Source organism: Bos taurus, chromosome 1 (genome assembly GCF_002263795.3).
Source record: "Bos taurus isolate L1 Dominette 01449 registration number 42190680 breed Hereford chromosome 1, ARS-UCD2.0, whole genome shotgun sequence".
Taxonomy (NCBI): domain Eukaryota; kingdom Metazoa; phylum Chordata; class Mammalia; order Artiodactyla; family Bovidae; genus Bos; species Bos taurus.
Window position 1 is genome coordinate 25,018,130 of NC_037328.1, and position 20,472 is coordinate 25,038,601.

The following is a 20,472-nucleotide window of genomic DNA, read 5'->3' on the forward strand; positions in this document are numbered from 1 at the left end:
CATTTTTTCAGGAGTGAAATACACTAAATTTCTCATTCATGGTTGAAGAAAATGGGGGATAGGGTGTGTGAAGCAGGGAGACGTGAAGGACGGCCGGTAGGCCTGCCTGTCACCAAGGCTGATAGCTTGGCGACGGTTGTACATCATCTACCCTTCATTGGCTCATGAAGCCCATCTCAGCTGAAATGCAAACGTGCGGCATGACACATTTATTTTTCATCTTCAGTCCTGATAGTTTTGGGCTTCCTGTGCATCATTAAATTGTTTCATTTCCCTATGTTCACCACAGATGTGCTGCCACCGGTTCCAGGCCAAGGGGATAAAACGGCAACGATGCTCTCAGATGGAGCCATTTATAGCAGCATTGACTTCACGACCAAAACCACTTACAATAGTTCCAGCCAAATAACACAGGCTACCCCATATGCCACGACACAGATATTGCATTCCAGTAGCATACATGAATTGGCTGTCGATCTGCCTGATCCACAGTGGAAAAGCTCAATTCAGCAAAAAACAGACCTGATGGGATTTGGTTATTCTCTACCTGATCAGAACAAAGGTAACAATGGTAAGTCCAGTTCTTACTTCCAGAAGAGTTATTTTCATATCATTTTTGCATGAGATAGACAGTAGTATTTGTTGTTCGGTTTAGTAATTCATCACCAGGTTCACTACCTAAACTAAAAAACTATACTGGCATGTATTCAGTACCTTGCACAGTCCCCGCCACCATCACCACCACCACTGTTGCTATCACCACACAGCAACACCAATTGGTTTCATCCTTTTAGCTCTTTATTCAATAGTGATCAGTAATCCATCTCGACCTCCATTAGGCAGGACAGACAAAACATTCCTCCACCGTCCTACGACATCTGCTTCTGAATTGCTAACTGCATGTTCTGCATGGGCTTGTGCTGTGAACTAATCACATGATGCCACTATGACCTCTGCCCTTTAACCCTTAGCCTTACTTTACATCCCTGACTACCGATTGGCTGAGGGATTGTCTAATAGAATGCCACACAACCAGTCACAGGATTTCAGCACCACCAGCTCTCACAACAGCTCAGAGAGGAGTGGCAGTCTCTCAGGTTGGTCTCATCACAGTAAGGAGAAATATTTGTTTGTCACCAGCATATGACCTGTGTTCCTAACACTCATGAAGAAGTACTGGCTCACAACTCACTGTCAGACATTTATCTCTCAAATGACAGTAGGAGTTTATCCTAATGGAATCAAGTTTTGGGGGTGGAGGAGGGTAAAATTCACCACCAGCCTTTATGTATGAATTGTACAAAATTGTATTTACTGAAAGATAGTGCCATTTTACTAAATACTAATTGTTAAGGGGCAGATGAGTTTGATCTGCCTTAGACCCTACTTAAGAGTCAAGAGAACTTTGCAATAAAATGGTCACGTAGGAAAATCAGCTCCATGGCATGGACACCATATTCAAATAAATGCAAATGATTTGGGAAATTGTTCATAATATTAAGAGTCTGGTGATGTGACTTCCTATTTTTGGACAAGTTTTCCAAAATATTGTGTTATCTATTGATGATATTATTTAGAGTAAGATCCTGATACCATGCTAAACAGGAATGTTAATATGGGACACTATTCTTTACATTTAATTAAAAAAAAAAAAACCCAGTCTTTTATGTTGGTAATTTCTTATGCTGTAAATTTTAATATATATTCAAGATGCATTAGCTGAACTAACAATCCATAATGCAGGCATTAAATAGCACATGTAGGGAAAAACACCTTTTACTGGAAAGAAATATGTACCTATCATAATGAATATCAGATCTCTAGGCCCAAGGATCCTCATCTCTAAAATGAGGAGATCCTTGTAGACATTCTAATTTTTACATTGTGTATGACTGATGACTTTCTCTGCTCATTTCTAATTGATACCATGACTTTATTTTCTTTTTTTTATACTATTGATAGTCTATTTGTTTTTATGAAGTTTTTTAACCTCAGTTACTTAGTGAAAGATTATAGTGTATTGAGTGAGATATGTCATAGGTTATGAGATATCAAGGCCATAAATAGTTAACTCTTTTATATCATTAGGGTAACATTTACTAAATGATCTTTCCTTAGAGATAGAACCCTTTCAGTCTGAACATGTTAATATTCCCTCTTCTCTCCAAAATGAGCCATTTGCTCTCCTTACCTATTGGTAGAACTGGATATATTATAGAATCCAGAAAATTTTAAACATCTGTTACAAATTTAAATGGCCTGGTAATATAAAGGAATTTTTTTGAATAACCTTAAATGTCATTTGTACTGTCATTTATTTATGATGAGTCCTATAATTGTACTGAATAATTTAAAAATTAATTTATTCTAGGCTTATATCATTCAAAATATGCCAAGTCTCAATCAATATATATATTTTAAAGTCTATATACTATAAGTCATGGATTGTAAAAGACCTTTTGTGAAACCATCATTAAATATTCTTATATGTTGATTACCATTGAGTCTTAAAAGTTACCTTTTGAGTAATTCTAAGCAGAATATGATTCACAATAGTGCTTACTACATTTTTGAATCCATTAATCTCTTGAGTGACATTTATATATACTAAGATTTATATTATCTACTTCATCTACATTTGAATACAAAATTACTTAAATTGGTGATAGAAAGCTTTCTTTAAGAGACAAGACTGACATGATTGTTCTCTTCTTAGTTTAGTCAAATTGAATTTAACATTAGAGTTCTTTTTATTCTTATAATCATTGATATGTATTCTAAAGCTTACATTTAAGATCAAACTGCCCTATAGATATTGAATCATAAGATTTTCTTAATTTGTGCACAGTGTTGATGAAACCAGTTTAAAATAATCATGGTAATAAACAAAATTGTACATTCCTAAATTGAGTGAATTTTTCACCCTTTGAAGCACTCATATAATAATTTATTCAGTATATAATTTCTTAGCACTCCTCTTAAAAAGACCAACCATTAAAAATATAAAACTTAATTTTTTTCAAAATAATCTCTGTAATCATAATTTTATATATATGCACGAATATATAGCACAATATCAATAGTAATAGGGCTTCCCCAGTGGCTCAGCAGTAAAGAATATGCCTGCAGTGCAGGAGCTTCAGGAAACACAGGTTCAATCCCTGGGTCTGGAAGATTCCGCTGGAGGAGGAAAATGGCCACCCACTCCAATATTCTTGCCTGGAGAATCCCATGGACTGAGGAGCCTGACAGGCTACAGTCCATGGGGTCGCAAACAGTCGGACACGGCTGAAGCGACTTAGCAGCAGCAGTAGTGCGTGTGTGCTTAGTCACTCAGTCGTGTCCGACTCTTGCGACCCCATAGACTGTAACCTGCCAGGCTCCTCAGTCCCTGGGATTCTCCAGGCAAGATTACTGGAGTGGGTTGCCATTTCCTTCTCCAAGCATCAGTAGTAATAACTAAATAATTTTATATACTTGTATTTTTAAAAGACTAAATTTAATTTGAAAATAAGCTGTTTTCAAATTTTCTTTACATAGAAACCATTCGTTCAGCATAAATAAATGTAAATTCAGATATTTACATTGTCACTTGAAGAGAAACAGGTCAAATATGTCTGCAAGTCATCAAAATATGTGATGACTAAATGCATAATGCAGACAGTTCTCACCTTAAAATGCTTGAGGATCTTAGGTTGCAAGTAACAGCAACAAACTGGGTTCACTTAGCTCAAGATGTGGATCTCAGAGAATTTAATTTCCCTAGCTTGTATCATATGGCACTATTATGCTCAGTGCCCACCTCTTACCTCTTTCTAGAGAAGACAAAGCATGCTGATCGATAGTCTTACCAAAAGTACCCACAATGAGAAAGCAGAAATTTCCCCCAAAGAGGGGAAAGTGGACATTGGATGGAGAGCCTCACAAATTCCCTCTGTGAATCAGCTCTGCTTCCCCAGCACATTTTTAAGTCAGTTGTCAGTAAGAGGTGGCAATGGCTTTCTTGACCTTGGAGAAGAATTTCAACAGAGCTGGGTTCAGAGCTGTAGAAATTGTAATTTCCACTAAAGCTGCTGCATTCTAAATTGTTTGTTCTCTTACTATGCGAATATGCACAAATGTAAAAAGAACCTCTATTTTCCCATCTATAAAATGGAGATGTAAAAACTTTCCTATTTGTGTCACTCAGGTCTGGTGGAGATCATATGACAGTTCTAAAAGTGCTAAAAAAGTGAAAAAAAAAAAAAAAAAGGTCCACATGTACATATATAAGGAATAAGAGGTACACAGGCAAAAACTACCAAGAACACATGCCCACCCTGTTCTTCTAAGTAGTGAGACATAGTTCTGAAAATACCAAGAAAGGTACAATCTTTGCTTATGACTTTGGTGGGTTATCCACCAAATAACAAGGAGGCAAAGGATTAAGGCTCACCTACCTTAAACACAAAAATTACAAACTTTAATCAATCAGGTTGATTATTTTTATCCTAAGCATCAGACTATTTCTGCTATCCTCAATGGGGCTGGAGGTGTGGAATGGCTTTGTAAACAGTCAGACTTGAGTTTGTACTGAGCTGGAGGAGATGGAAGAGAGTGGTAGTGACTGCCATTTATTGAACATTCTGTACATTGTGAACCCTTTATATGTGTTATCTCTTATAATACTCAAAATAACCCAAACAAGTAGTCACTTTATATCTTTTGTACATGTGTGGAAATAGAGGTGATAACTATTGAGTAACTTATCAAGTAAATGAGAAACTGGTTTCAAGCCCAGAGATTCAACTCTTCTTCTCAAACTAGAAGTTACCTGCTCTCCTTTCTCTTAATACTTTTTCTGCCAAAGATAAAAAGTGAAAGGAAGGGTGGAAGCACTTAGTTTTCAGAGATGCTCTTTTCTGTGTGTGTATATGTGCACATGACCTAGAAAACAGATACAATTTCATATTTAGCAATAGGGTATATATCTAGTTTACAGTTTCATCGCTTTCTGGCATTCAAAGTTATTTTAAATTCCATAATTTTCTGAATTGGCTGATGCTGGTTACTTGATAGAAGAATGGAGTTGAGGCAAATTTCTAGTGATATCTCTATTGTTAGGTAGTCCTGCTATGAATATTTGATACTCATAACTTTTAGTTCCAGAAAGATATAGTTCAAGGGGTCAATACCATTTTTTTTTTAATATAGCCATTGACTGCCATAGGAATGACAGAAGTTACCTACATTCCGCTAAAGTATCTTTTGCTCAAGCAGTACACATTTCTGCATCCAGCTGTGGTCCATTTAGGAAGAAACTTGATGTACTTAATTTGGAGCAGTAAAAAGTACTTCATTGAACAAATGAAAAACTTTGTTTTCATTTGGTAATCTGGTAAACTCTGGTAATCCCAGATATGGCTCATATGCTGCCAAGTTACTTTCTGCTCATATTTTGTGCATGAATTCATTTGTATTACAATAATACTGAAGTTGATTACTGTATTTCCATTAATTTTCCCCATATTTGGTATTTTAAAATATGTTAGACATCTGGGAACCACTCACTATATGCAAAAAATAATTGTGCCCTTCATTAGTTAAAATTTATATAAAACATATCATTGTGAAAGATTTACAAGTATCCTCCAGATTGTTGTTGATTGATTTTTATAAGTTACTTTTGAGAGAAAACTGTTACTCTCCTGGATTAATTAAATTGAGTAAATTCTAATGGAAAAGTTTAGCCTGTATCCTTAGACACTGCATTTTTCCACTGAGACAGATTATGCAAAAGAGCATTATAAACGCACTAAAATCTGACATTTTAAAGAATTTGTTACGGCCCATTATTTCGTCTAACAATGAAAACGTGGAGGCAGCAAATGTGAATAAATCAATCCATGTGCTTTTACCACTGCATCCATGTTTTTTTGTGTATTCAGCTCTGCAACTAATGCATTGTGAAAGAAACAATATCATTTTGAGTGATTTATAAAAATGTTTTCCTGATCATATCATTTCATTGTTTATAGCTTTTAACAACTGTAACATACTGATTCTGGTGTTTTGAAAACAGAAATACATCTTCCCATCTGATGTACTCCATTTCTTCTGATATTCGGTATGTCTGAATAAATATATTATTACTTTCAGGTGGGAAAGGTGGAAAAAAGAAGAAAAATAAAAACTCTTCTAAACCACAGAAAAACAATGGATCGACCTGGGCCAATGTTCCACTACCTCCTCCCCCAGTCCAGCCTCTTCCGGGTACAGAGCTGGAACACTATGCAGTGGAACAGCAAGAAAATGGGTAAAAATGTTTCATCTACCAACAAAATGGCCAGGGCTATACTGCTGTCTCTTTTATGCATTTTTGTCTTGATGCTGTGTTCTCTTACTGTTTCCCTGCCCCCTGCCAGCCTTTCCTTGTCCCCTCCCCTTTTATTGTTTGCTGCGTCTATATATTTTTAGCTGATAGATACAACACGGCACACATTGAGGACCTCGAATCCTTGGCCGTCAAGTGCCTTAGATTGTCTGCAATCATGATAATGCAGCCTCCATTTATAATATTGCTTGTTAGTTTGAAAGCAAGTAACCCAGAGCTCTGTGAACTAAAGAGGCACTCCTGAGAAGGGCTGAAAAGGAAATTAAAATAACCTTCTTCATCATCCCTCGCATTTCTCTAATGACTTGATGTCTGGCCATAGCAGGGTGCCCACTGTTGAGCTCCATCACAATGGGATAATTGTAGGGATCTGGCCAGTGTGTAGAACTTTAATCATCAGCTTTGATGGGAATTTAGGAGTCTGAACAATAAGAGAGGTTCAAGTCAATGCACACTCTGTAACAAACCTTTTTTGAGATAGAAAATTTCCTTTAAGGGTCTTTAAATGTGACCAGTGTCCTTATTCTTTCCCAGACATCTCACAAGTGTTAGTTTGTTTTCCTCTGTTGAAGTGTTAATTGATTTTAAGGTAGAAAAATGTTGATTCTCTTTACTACTTCTAAGTGCTCTGTCTTCCTCACAGTTCCTAGGTCACCCATTGCTTTTGACTGAAACTGCAAAGTGTAGAATAGAGGCAGTTTTTTCCAAGTGTTCCTTTATTTAGAAGTACTTAGGCATTAAAATATCTGTTTATTTAAACAATGATTTTATTTCCTCTCTTGTTTTGCTTAAAGATCTTGTGCACATGCTTGTAATTTTTTTCTCCATCTCCTTTTCTTTTTATACTCTACTGTTGTCTTTGAGGTTTCCAGATTAATTTTCCTAACTAGAAATTTTTCTGTCACATTTGCTTCCTAAAGAAGATTCCATTTGCCTTTTTTTCAGTTACATAATATATATATATGCATTATATACACAAATAGATGGACATGCATATTTATATATATACATAAGCTTTGTTGTTGTTTTTTAGCGTCTAAGTCTTATCCAACTGTTATTTGCGACCCCCATGAACTGTAGCCCACGAGGCTTCTCTGTCCATGGGATTTCCCAGACAAGAGTCCTGGAGTACGTTGACATTTCCTTCTTCAAGGCATCTTCCTGACCCAGGGATGGAACCCGCATTCCTACATGGACAGGTGGATTCTTTACCATTGAGCCACCAGGGAAGCCCATACATAATCATACCTCCATATTTTTTCTCTGTATCTTTCTTTCCTCCAAAAGGCTTCATTTGCTTCCATGAGATTACAATTCCCATATAAGAGCATATCGTTTTTATTTTATTTGTTTTTAAAAGTTCACATCTGAAATAGGAAGTTAAAAGCATACCCTTTTCTCTGACTATTTTAAGAATAAAACATTGTACATAATCTTATGTAACATATATCAATAACAAATTATGTTAGTGTCACACAATTCCTGGACAGGAGAGCAGGAAACAGAGATGTGCATTTTACAAGAAAATATTATTACAGGACTTATAAATATGCATTTTAAAGGCTGTAGTTAGAAAATAATAAAATTGAACTTATAAACTGAGGAGAGAAAAGTAATGCTGTTAAACATTTATAAAGTCTTGAACTCAGATAAAATAAAACTTGTAAGTAATTTGGTATCTTAATTAGTATATTTGAGATGACTTTGTCCATTTCTTGTTATATTATTTACAGTTTTGTATTTTCTGATGTGAAACTCTTATAATACTGAAAAAATATTTTTGAATAGTTTCTATATTTATACTCTGTTATTCATGATATTAACATTAAATAATTTACAGAAGAGCTTTTATGGACTTTTTTATATGTCTGGATTTGACTTATGCAGATTTAAAGTTTTCTTGAAATACAAACAACAAAAACTTTAGAAGTCACCTTTCTGTTTTTAATCACTTTTATTTCTGACAATAAAAAGGATTCAGCAGTTGCACTTCTTATGTTGCTATGTAGATTTTGTTTTATTGTTTTAATATCTCATAATAGAGAACTTACGCAACACATTTTTTTTTCAAATATATAAGAACTATTAAGCCCAGTGCCAGGAAGGAAAGCAGAAGAGATGAAAGAAACAAAAACACTTGCAGTGAGGTGGGTGAACCTAAAGCCTCTTGTACAAAGTGAAGTAAGTCAGAAAGAGAAGAACAGATATAATACATTAAAGCATATATATGGAATCTAGAAAAATGGTACTGATGAGCCTGGTAGAGAATGCACTTGTGGACACAGTAGGGGAAGATGAGGGTGGGACGAATTGAGAAAGTAGCTCTGACATGTATACACTATCACGTGTGAAATAGTTAATGGGAAGTTGCTAAATAACACCGGGAGCCCAGCCTGGCACTCTGTGATGACCTAGCGGGGTCATAGATAATTATGACTGCTTCACATTGTTGTATAGCAAAAACCAACAGAAAATTGTAAAGCAATTTTCTAGCCATTTAAAAATAAATAAAAGGAATATGAAAGAAAAGAAACAAAAAACACAATTAATAAGGAGGATCTGATCCCTGATTCAGGAAACTCAAAGTAGTGGGAGGTAGAAACCAAAAATTACACACAGACAATTTTGTATGGGAAGCCCTAGCTAAGCACATGTACGAAATAATAACTTGCATACAGAAAGGAATAATCATGTATGCCAAATAAGGCTGGGGCAAGCCTGTGGAAGCTGAGTTTCAAGATGAACCTTGAATCATTTATTCACAAATAATAGTACCCAGAGTTGGGTGGCTGTTGGATGCCAGGCTGTTAGCCAGAGGCAGAAAGGATAAAGACAGTGAGTAGTAGTCCCTAACACGGGTGCTTCCCTGGTGGCTCAGTGGTATAGAATCTGCCTGCCAAGAAGGAGACACGGGTTCAATCCCGGGTTTGGGAAGACCCCCTGGAGAAGGAAATGGCAACCCATTCCAATATTCTTGTGGAGAATCCCATAGACAGAAGAATTTGACAGAGTACAGTCCACGGGATTGAAAAGAGGCACGACTTAGCGCCTAAACAACAACAACAAAGTCCCTAACATAAAGTAGTCTCCACACCAGAATTGATTGCTAACCAATGGCTACAACAAAATGTTACTAATTAGCTGTGCAGGTGGAGCCAAAGGCAAAAAGTAGAAATAAAAGATGAGGGGAAGAAAAGGAATAGTCCCATTAGTTTTCCTTTAGTATTTCTCCAACTCCTCCTTTGCAATCCAACCCTATTCTAGTTAAGGTTACCTCCCTTTCCTTTATTTTGCATTATTAAATAAGCTTCTCTATTGTAATCCTCATCACATTGCATTCTAATTGCTCGTCTATATCTTTCTGCAGTTGGTAGCTATTGTATGAGGTTTGTTGAGTGTGAAACAAATGCACAGAGTAGAAGATAATCTGAGAAGCTGACATGAGGCCAGGTGTGAAGTCTTGCATGTCTTACAGGAATTCTGATCTTTGGATATAGAAGATGGATTGGAGGACATGAGGCCAAGGCAGGTAGAGAATGTAGGGGATATTGCAGCAGAATAGAAAATACCATGAAAATGATAAGGAAATAAAATAAGTCATTGGCAGCAGGATGGAGAGAGAGGGATACATTTTGGAAATATATCTAGCCCAGGATAATCACAATCTTGAGAAGATTGTCTCTTGCTTTATTACAGTGTTTAATTTTGTTTCTAAGAGCTTAGATATCATCAGTTTTCCTTCTTTCTTTCTTCCTCTTTTTCTCTCTTTTTTGCTGTGCAGGTCTTGGTTGCTCTGCGCAGACTCTCTAGTTGGGGCAAGTGAGGGCTACTTTTTGTTCCAGTGCACACGCTCCTCAGAGAGGTGGCTTCTCTTGTTGGGGAACGTAGTCTGCAAGTGCGTGGGCTTCAGTAGTTGCCCCTCCTGAACTCCAGAGCTCAGGCTCGGTAGTTGTGGCGCATGGGCTTAGTTGCTCTGTGGCACGTGGGTGGGATCTTCCTGGACCAGGGGTCTAACCTCTGGCCCCTGCACTGGCAGCTGGTTTCTTATCCACTGCGCCACCAGGGAAATCTAGATAGCATCAATTTTCTTTCTAAGCCTTTCTTGAGCCATTTTCCCTCCACAATATTAAATATCAGAAGTTATCAAATCACTGCCCAAATAGAAAATAATTGGTTAATTCAATACTATATCAACAGTGGTAAATGTTCTCTCTCATCAATATGCCTCTCTCAGCTAGGCAAAATGTATCAAAACATAATTATTCTTAGCTATAAATATAATGTATTTTAATGCAATCATGGGATAGTAGGAAGAATTCTATAGTAATTCAGTAGAAAACTGATGCTTTGTTTTGCTACAGCAATCAGAAATTGGCAGGCTTTTCTAGGTGGTGAACTTTATTGTATTTTTATTAGTAATTTGGTGTTTGTATCTGGCCTTTTCACAAGTTAGTTCACATGCAACATTGATTTGTTGTCATCCTGCTCATTATTCACCAGGCAAGACAGATAATATGATGCCTCATATTTCACTGACAGTAAGTCAAAGAACAAAAGCTTATCTAGGAAAGGTTGGCCAAAAGACCTTTGGATTGGCATTAGAATCATTTGCACAGTCTTTTTATCTTATTGCAAGAAAAAGTTGAATTTCCATCACTCAAGTAAGATACTCATCTATGAATGTGAACGAAACCCTAAAAACAGAGCTAAAAATGTTTGGATTTCATAAACATTCATAGAGTCATCTGTTACTTTCTTGTTCTTCTTCAGAAACCACAGGAAACCTAAGTATCAGTTGTTCTGGAAGGAGTTAAGACATGAATACCTCAGAGGTGATACCTAGTTCTCCCCGTTGTATGATTTGCACCGTGTCCCAAATTTCTTTCATCTGTTCTCTCGTGTTTTTCACCTAGACTTTCTTGTATTCCCCATCCCTCTCTATTTTCCACTTCTTGCACAAAGAATCAGGATGAATCCCTGCTTTTTTCTTAGTTTTGCTTATGTTTCACAGGGGGACAGAATTTGCTCACTCCTGGTCTATTAATAGAATATCTTTGTAGAAAAGACTTGGAACAACTGATGGTAAATGCTCATTCTAGTTAAATAGAATAGTAATTAGAATATTTTTTAGTCCTTTATGCATTATGTAATATAATTATCAGATCAGATCAGTTGCTCAGTCGTGTCCGACTCTTTGCAACCCCATGAATTGCAGCACGCCAGGCCTCCCTGTCCATCACCAACTCCCAGAGTTCACTCAGACTCACGTCCATCGAGTCAGTGATGCCATCCAGCCATCTCATCCTCTGTCGTCCCCTTCTCCTCTTGCCCCCAATCCCTCCCAGCATCAGAGTCTTTTCCAATGAGTCGACTCTTCGCATGAGGTGGCCAAAGTACTGGAGTTTCAGCTTTAGCATCATTCCTTCCAAAGAAATCCCAGGGCTGATCTCCTGCAGAATGGACTGGTTGGATCTCCTTGCAGTCTAAGGTACTCGCAAGAGTCTTCTCCAACACCACAGTTCAAAAGCATCAATTCTTCAGCACTCAGCCTTCTTCACAGTCCAACTCTCACATCCATACATGACCACAGGAAAAACTATAGCCTTGACTAGACGAACCTTTGTTGGCAAAGTAATGTCTCTGATTTTGAATACGCTATCTAGATTGGTCATAACTTTCCTTCCAAGGAGTAAGCGTCTTTTAATTTCATGGCTGCAGTCACCATCTGCAGTGATTTTGGAGCCCAGAAAAATAAAGTCTGACACTGTTTCCACTGTTTCCCCATCTGTTTCCCATGAAGTGGTGGGACCTGATGCCATGATCTTCGTTTTCTGAATGTTGAGCTTTAAGCCAACTGTTTCACTCTCCACTTTCACTTTCATCAAGAGGCTTTTGAGTTCCTCTTCACTTTCTGCCATAAGGGTGGTGTCATCGGCATATCTGAGGTTATTGATATTTCTCCTGGCAATCTTGATTCCAGCTTGTGTTTCTTCCAGCCCAGCGTTTCTCATGATGTACTCTGCATATAAGTTAAATAAGCAGGGTGACAATATACAGCCTTGACGAACTCCTTTTCCTATTTGGAACCAGTCTGTTGTTCCATGTCCAGTTCTAACTGTTGCTTCCTGACCTGCATACAAATTTCTCAAGAGGCAGATCAGGTGGTCTGGTATTCCTATCTCTTTCAGAGTTTTCCACAGTTTATTGTGATCGACACAGTCAAAGGCTTTGGCATAGTCAATAAAGCAGAAATAGATGTCTTTCTGGAACTCTCTTGCTTTTTCTATGATCCAGCGGATGTTGGCAATTTGATCCCTGGTTCCTCTGCCTTTTCTAAAACCAGCTTGAACATCAGGAAGTTCACGGTTCACATACTGCTGAAGCCTGGCTTAGAGAATTTTGAGCATTACTTTATTAGCGTGTGAGATGAGTGCAATTGTGCAGTAGTTTGAGCATTCTTTGGCATTGCCTTTCTTTGGGATTGGAATGAAAACTGACCTTTTCCAGTCCTGTGGCCACTGCTGAGTTTTCCAAAATTGCTGGCATATTGAGTGCAGCACTTTCACAGCATCATCTTTCAGGATTTGGAATAGCTCAACTGGAATTCCATCACCTCCACTAGCTTTGTTCGTATAATGATAAAAATCACATTTCTATGGTTAGGCTCTCCTTTGCTTAATGGTATTTGAATAATAATAACTGAGTGGAGAAGAACTAAGTGCAATTTTTTCTGTGCTATCTGAATACATTATATATAATTATACACACACACATATTCCTTCTCATATATTATATATGTATATTCACTGCATATATGTGTTCCCTTTAAATTATTGGAAGGATGGCTTACTACTTATGAAGAAGGGAAATTTTAAGAGATACTTGACTACTTCCATTTGAAAGATTGAATATAGCAACGAAAGTCCATGTACTAGTTTATAGAATGAAATTGTACTATTTTGTAACACGATTTATGGAATAAATTTATTTATAACTACTAATGAAATATAACAGGATGCACATTCCCTACTGAAAGTGGGCAGTTTTTAAAAATTAGGTTTCTTATACGTTTTTGTTTGAATTAATAATATAATATTTCATTCAGTTCAGTTCAGTCACTCAGTCATGTCCGACTCTTTGCGACCCCATGGACTGCAGCACGCCAGGCTTCCCTGTCCATCACAACTCCCAGGCCTACTCAAACTTATGTCCATCGCAGTGGTGATGCCATCCAACCATCTCATCCTCTGTGGTCCCCTTCTCCTCCTGCCTGCAATCTTTCCCAGCATCAGGGTATTTTCCAATGAGTTGGTTCTTCACATCAGGTGGCCAAAGTATTGGAGTTTCAGCTTTAGCATCAGTCCTTCCAATGAATATTCAGGACTGATTTCCTTTAGGATGGACTGGTTGGATCTCCTTGCAGTCCAAGGGACTCTCAAGAGTCTTCTCTAACACCACAGTTGGAAAGCATCAATTCTTCAGCCCTCAGCTTTCTTTATAGTCCAATTCTCACATCCATACATGACTACTGGAAAAACCATAGCTTTGACTAGATGGACCTTTTTAATGTAATGTAATTACCTAAGTAATGTCTCTGCTTTTTAATATGCTGTCTAGGTTGGTCATAGCTTTTCTTCCAGGGAGCAGGTGTCTTTTAATTTCATGGCTGCAGTCACCATCTGCCATGATTTTGGAGCCCTGCAAAATAAAGTCTCTCACTGTTTCCATTGTTTCCCCATCTATTTGCTATGAAGTAATGGCAACCCACTCCAGTACTCTTGCCTGGAAAATCCCATGGATGGAGGAGGCCTGGTAGGCTGCAGTCCATGGGGTCGCAAAGAGTCGGATACAACTGAGCGTCTTCACTCTCACTCTTCACTTTCATGCATTGGAGAAGGAAATGGCAACCCACTCCAATGTTCTTGCCTGGAGAATCCCAGGGATGGGGGAGCCTCGTGGGCTGCTGTCTGTGGGGTCGCACAGAGTCGGACAGGACTGAAGCAACTTAGCAGTAGCAGCAATGGGACTGGATGCCTTGATCTTAGTTTTCAGAATGTTGAGTTTTAAGCCAACTTTTTCACTCTCCTCTTTCACTTTCATCAAGAGGCTCTTTAGTTCTTCTTCACTTTCTGCCATAAGTGTGTTGTCATCTGCATATCTGAGGTTATTGATATTTCTCCTGGCAATCTTGTTTCCAGCTTGTGCTTCATCCAGCCTGGCATTTCACATCATGTACTGTGCATATATGGAGAAGGCAATGGCACCCCACTCCAGTACTCTTGCCTGGAGAATCCCATGGGCCGAGGAGCCTGGTAGGCTGCAGTCCATGGCGTCGCTAGGAGTCGGACACGACTGAGCGACTTCACTTTCACTTTTCACTTTCATGCATTGGAGAAGGAAATGGTAACCCACTCCAGTGTTCTTACCTGGAGGATCCCAGGGACGGGGGAGCCTGGTCGGCTGGCGTCTATGGGGTCGCACAGAGTCAGACATGACTGAAGTGACTTAGCAGGCACTGTGCATATGAGTTAAATAAGCAGAGTACTGGGATAGAAAGTTGTGAAACTTTTACACTACAGATTCTCTTCTTTGAATGAAATCTGTGATCTCCAGTATATAAAACATTTTTTTTAATGCCATCATTTTAGAGTAATTAATTTTTTCAGGTCATATTGCACTTATATAATCAAAGAAATGAGAATATGAATGTAACCAATGATATTTTCTAATATACAAAAATTTTATTTGTAACACGTATTAAAGTGTGCCTGATACTAAAATGTAAAAGACATTTCAGAAGAGATATTCCTATCACACTGTATAGGGCTTCTGAAACAATGTCTTCAGTCTGCAACTCATTGAGGTAGAAGATTATTTAGATACCCTCAACAAGAGATGAAAACTGAAAATCAGAATGTCATCACACTCTGTATAAAACCTCTCAGTGACTGTCCATCACCCATAGGCAAAATTCCAAGCTCTTTCTCAGGGCTGATGAAGCACTTCGTGATCTAGCACAACCCACCTCATCTATAACCAACCTTCTTTACTTGCCAATCCTTACCAGTTAGAAAACTGAGTTTTTTGAATACTTTATATTTTCCCTTCCTCTGGGCCCACTCAGCTGTTGCTTAGAGTATCTCCATTTCTGATGGTCAGCATAGCCCTGCCCAGCCCCCATACTGGTTCACCCTCCCTGCTCTCTTCCTTTAACACTTGGTATCTTTGGTTATTTGCTTCTTATCAGCCTGCCCCACTGGATTGTATGCTCTATACAAAGATCCAGTTGCCTGACAGATGGTTGTCAAACAAAAGGATGATAAATTCAGGAGTTTTCTAGACTTTATTGTTTAGATCTGTTTTAGTTTAGCAGCAAAACTGAGCAAAAAAATACATAATTTTCCAGTTCCCTCTGTCCCCGTACATTCACAGCCTTTGCCAGTATCAACATCTCCTACCAAAGTGGTACGTTTGGTAAACTGATAAAACTCTATTGCCACGTAATTATCACCCAACAGTCATGGTTTATGTTACAGTTCACTCTTGGTGTTGTACACTCCGTGTGCAGATGTACAAAGAACAGTTGGATGAAGGTGTAACAGCATGTATACCATCATTGCAGTATGGTGCAGCATAGACTCACTGTTATGAAAAACCCTCTGTGCCCAGTCTGTTTACCCCTCCTCCCCTTGACCTCTGGCAACCACTGATCTTTTTACTGTTTTCATAGTTTTGCTTTTTCTAAAATATCATATAGTTGGAATCATAAAGTATATAGTCGTTTCAGATTTACTTCTTTCACTTGATAATATGCATTTAATTTTCTTCCATGTCTTACTGTGCATGGCTTAATAGTACATTTCTTTTTAGCACTGAATAATATTCCACTATCTGGATATGCCATGAGTTATATATTCATTCACCTCTTGTAAGATATCTTTGTTGCTTCCAGGTTTTCAGCAATTATAAATAAAGCATCCATGCATAGTTTCTTGATAAATACATTTTCAAACAGGATAAGTAGGAAGACACTCAAGTAAAGCTATTCAAAAATCATCTGGACATTTACTAATTACTGGTTTGTAAGGGACATCAAGACTAGATATATACATTTGTAATATTCATTCTATTTTGGATTTCTTTAACCTAGATAATCTTCTATATGCTGGATACAGTAGTAGGTGCTGGAAATGCAAAGTTGAGAATTACGAAGTTCTTGAGTTAGGATCTCACAAAATAAGTGGGGGAAAAGAGACATGAAACAAATAATTTCAGTATAATATGGAGATTGCACAGTCTAAGTATTATCAAGTTGTAATCAGTTCCTTATGATGGGGACAGAGAAGGCTCACAGAACTAAAGACATTTGAATTGAACCTTGAAGGAGAAGCAGGAACTCACAGTCAGATGATTTGAGATTAGTTATATACAGACCCAGAGATTTGAAAAAATTATTGAGTAGGCTGGTGTTGGAAAATAATGGGAAATTAAACTAAAATAATAGGCTCATGAGATGGGGAAGTGTCTTTTAATCCCCACTAATGAGTTTGAACTTTTCTTACATGAGCAATATCACTGAATAATTTAAGCATAGGTGTGATGTGAATGAAGATTTTAGAAATGTAATCCAATTGCCTATATGGAAGGTAGAATGGAAGGGATGAAGATGACACCCCAGGAGCCAGGAAATCTAATGGACTGGTTCACATCAGAAGGAGACTGATTTATGATCATGGGCGTAGAGGTGAAGTGTAGAATATAGACTTGGGAGATATTGTAGAGGTTGACTTTATAGAACAGTTACATCTAATATTATTTTTATTAGATATAAGTATAAAATAAAATTTCTTGTTTTACCCTTAAGTGTTCTTTTTCAAGTACATTGAGATCTGTCTGATATATGAAAATAATAGCACTATGGGTAAGGTGTAAACAGAAATGCTGCTGATTTTGTGTCACAAGTAAAACATTTTGGGTTGATTTTCCATATTCCCCAGCCAGAATCCCTAAAACATGGTATATTTAGAAATTGTTATTTTTCTTTTTAATATATATTTTATAGGATTAGGTTTTCAACTTCTGTTTTATAGATTTCAGATGTTGAGATACATGACATCAGTTTCTAATGAAAAAATTAAGAAAATTAGATAGTTGAAAAGTTACTGAATGTATTTTGTAGCACAAAGTCTTAATGATTGACATGTCACATGGAATGGAAGGTTGGCATGGACCTAGACTGAGTAAATAAAATTATCAAACTTCTTAGATAAATATTGGCATATTCTTTTGGTGTACAAGGATGCACAAGAGAAGAAAGTAGTTAAATCTCCAAGCACCAAGTTCATTAATTGCCCATAATTAGCAATTTTTTTTTTTCAAGTGAATACCTTTGTTGGGAAATGATTGCCTTTTGTAACTGTGGGGTAACAATTAGCTAATAAGACCTTTTAAGAATAAATTGAGATTTTGAGATAACAGATGTACATATGGTTAGAAATTAAGATAATATCTAATAATTTACTATAGGTGATTTACTATAATAGGGCCAACAATGAGAAATCAGGCAGAAGTAAACTGAGAGAACATCTTAGATGTTCCTGTGGTTGCCATTCATGGCCAGTGTGCCTGTGTGTGAATGCCTATGTGTGATGCATTCTCTTTTTTTTCATTTAATTTCAGCTACGACAGTGATAGCTGGTGCCCACCATTACCAGTTCAAACTTACTTACACCAGGGTATGGAGGATGAACTGGAAGAAGATGACGATCGTGTTCCAACACCTCCTGTCCGAGGCGTGGCTTCTTCCCCTGCTATTTCCTTTGGCCAGCAGTCCACGGCAACTCTGACTCCCTCCCCACGGGAAGAGATGCAGCCCATGCTGCAAGCTCACCTGGACGAGTTGACAAGGGCCTATCAGTTTGATATAGCAAAGCAAACATGGTAATTGTCCTTATCAGTTCAGGGGACCCATGCTTTCAACACACATAGAGGGGAAGCATTCTTGAACATTAAATTCACTAGAGAGTCTCACTGAACTCTGCAGCTGGAGTTAGAAATGCTTTGGTACAACTCTGTAATCATCTCCATAAGGAAATTGACTGAATAAATGTTAAATAATTTGACCAGAGTCACACAACTGATTAGAGTGAACTGGAGCAAGAATTCAGGATCTGCAGAATTTCAGGCTCAAGTGCTTTTGGCTACGCCAGAATCTTTTCTAATGTACAGTTAGCTTCAATTAGCTTCTTCTTGAACTCACTTCCAGCATCACAATGAAGGACTCTTTTTAGAGTCTTCAAAGTGCCTGTGATTAGTTCTGTATGTGGTTGTGAATATGTAAATGTAAGCTTCTGCAAATCACATATGGTCAGTGTCAGTTATTAAAAGACCTTTTCTGGGTTGAATTAAATCAGACAGAAAAAAGCAACAAAATTAGTACAGTACATGCATCCCTAGAAAGCCCTTAGAATACACTGTGTGAGTGTATCTGTTCAGTTACTCATGTCCGACTCTTTGTGGCCCCATGGACTGTAGCCCTCGGGGCTGTTCTGTCCATGGAATTTTCCAGACAAGAATACTGGAGTGGGTTGCCTACTCCAGAAGATCTTCCCAACCTAGAGATGGAACCCGTGTCTCTTCTGTCTCCTGCCTTGGCAGGCAGATTCTTTATCACTTGCTCCACCTAGGAAGCCCTTAGAGTAATGCCTTACAAATACAAATTCCTTGTTTTCCTAATAGATTTGTAAACTTTCATAAGATATAGATGACTGTCTACTTATGTATCCTATGAAAATGCAAGAATAGTGGGATCAACTCTCACAATTTTGTACAATTATTTTTTATTTATTCTCCCTTTTCCCAAATAGTAACATATGAGTTTGACTCTTGAAAATGAAATCTCAGTGACATCTGATTATCTCAGTGACATACCTCTGATTATGTATACACTCATTGATTTGTGTCCTGTGTTTGAAGTTAAATTTTCACAAAATACCATTAGCTTATTTTTCAATAGTTTTAGTTACTGAGATAAGCTCATAATGAGATAAATCTTATTCTAAGTGTTAACTATTTTTTTCTAAATATATAACTTAATATACAAAGAGATACTAAAACCCAGAATGTCACTTAAAGCTTATTACAAACATAGGTTCTTAGAACCAGAAGTTCTTGAACGTTTTCTCAATCATCAGATGTTTTTTCAAAGGTCAAAGACAATTTACTCTTAAAAAGTATTATTTTTCATCAGCCTGCTTTATAAAACACTATTAAAGCTTAAGCCAGCTGCTTTAAGAGACAAAGAATTTCCTTCAGGTTAATTAAATGAAACCCTGAAGCTTAATCATTTAAAGCACAGATTCAAAAAAATAAATAAATAAATAAAATAAAATAAAAAATAAAGCACAGATTCTAGCTCAGGGGTTGTCAACTCTGCCTGCATTTTGGAATCATCTGGAAAACCTGGATGTATAGCCCTCACCCCACATTCTGATTGCTTGGTCTGGCATTTGACTAGTGTCAGCCAAGGTTGGATCATGGCCGCTCCTTACTAGCTTCGTGACAACAGGCAACTTGCTTAACACTTCTGTGCTTCAGTCCTCCATTTGTAAATGGCAATGATAATTCATAGTAACTGACTCATCCACAAACTGAGAGAGCGGTCCCTCCAAGACCACCCTCACTTCTAACGTTATGTACAAGGTTGGAGAGTCCCCAAGATTATCCCCAGGTTTAAGAATTCACTAGCAGGAGCCACAGAACTCACTGAAAACTATAATTTTCAAAGTTATAGTTTATTATAATGAAAAGATATAAATTAAAATCAGCCAAGAGAAGAAATGCATGGGAAACAACTAGGAAATTCCAAAGTCAGGTCTCCTGTTGGTCCTTTCCCAGGTTAGTCGTGGAAAGGATAATGTCCCAGCGTGACAATATGGGTGGAGTATTGTCAACCAGGGAAGTTCACATGAGCCTTGAGTTTCAGAGTCTTTACTGGGGGTCTGTCTCCCAAATGAACTCCAGGAGTTGGTGATGGACGGGGAGGCCTGGCGTGCTGTAATTCATGGGGTCACAGAGTCGGACACAACTGAGTGGCTGAA

General features: G+C 37.6%; 1 protein-coding gene across 11 annotated transcripts in view; it reads left to right on the plus strand.

Moving 5' to 3' along the window:
* ROBO2 (roundabout guidance receptor 2) overlaps window positions 1–20,472 on the plus strand; it is a 656,142-nt gene that overhangs the window by 605,086 nt on the left and 30,584 nt on the right. For all 11 annotated transcript variants that reach the window (XM_024993901.2, XM_024993905.2, XM_024993910.2 and 8 more), the window contains 3 exons: window positions 290–571; window positions 6,139–6,295; window positions 18,053–18,313. In XM_024993901.2, coding sequence (XP_024849669.1) covers window positions 290–571; window positions 6,139–6,295; window positions 18,053–18,313 — 700 coding nt within the window. The remainder of the gene's footprint in view (window positions 1–289; window positions 572–6,138; window positions 6,296–18,052; window positions 18,314–20,472) is intronic.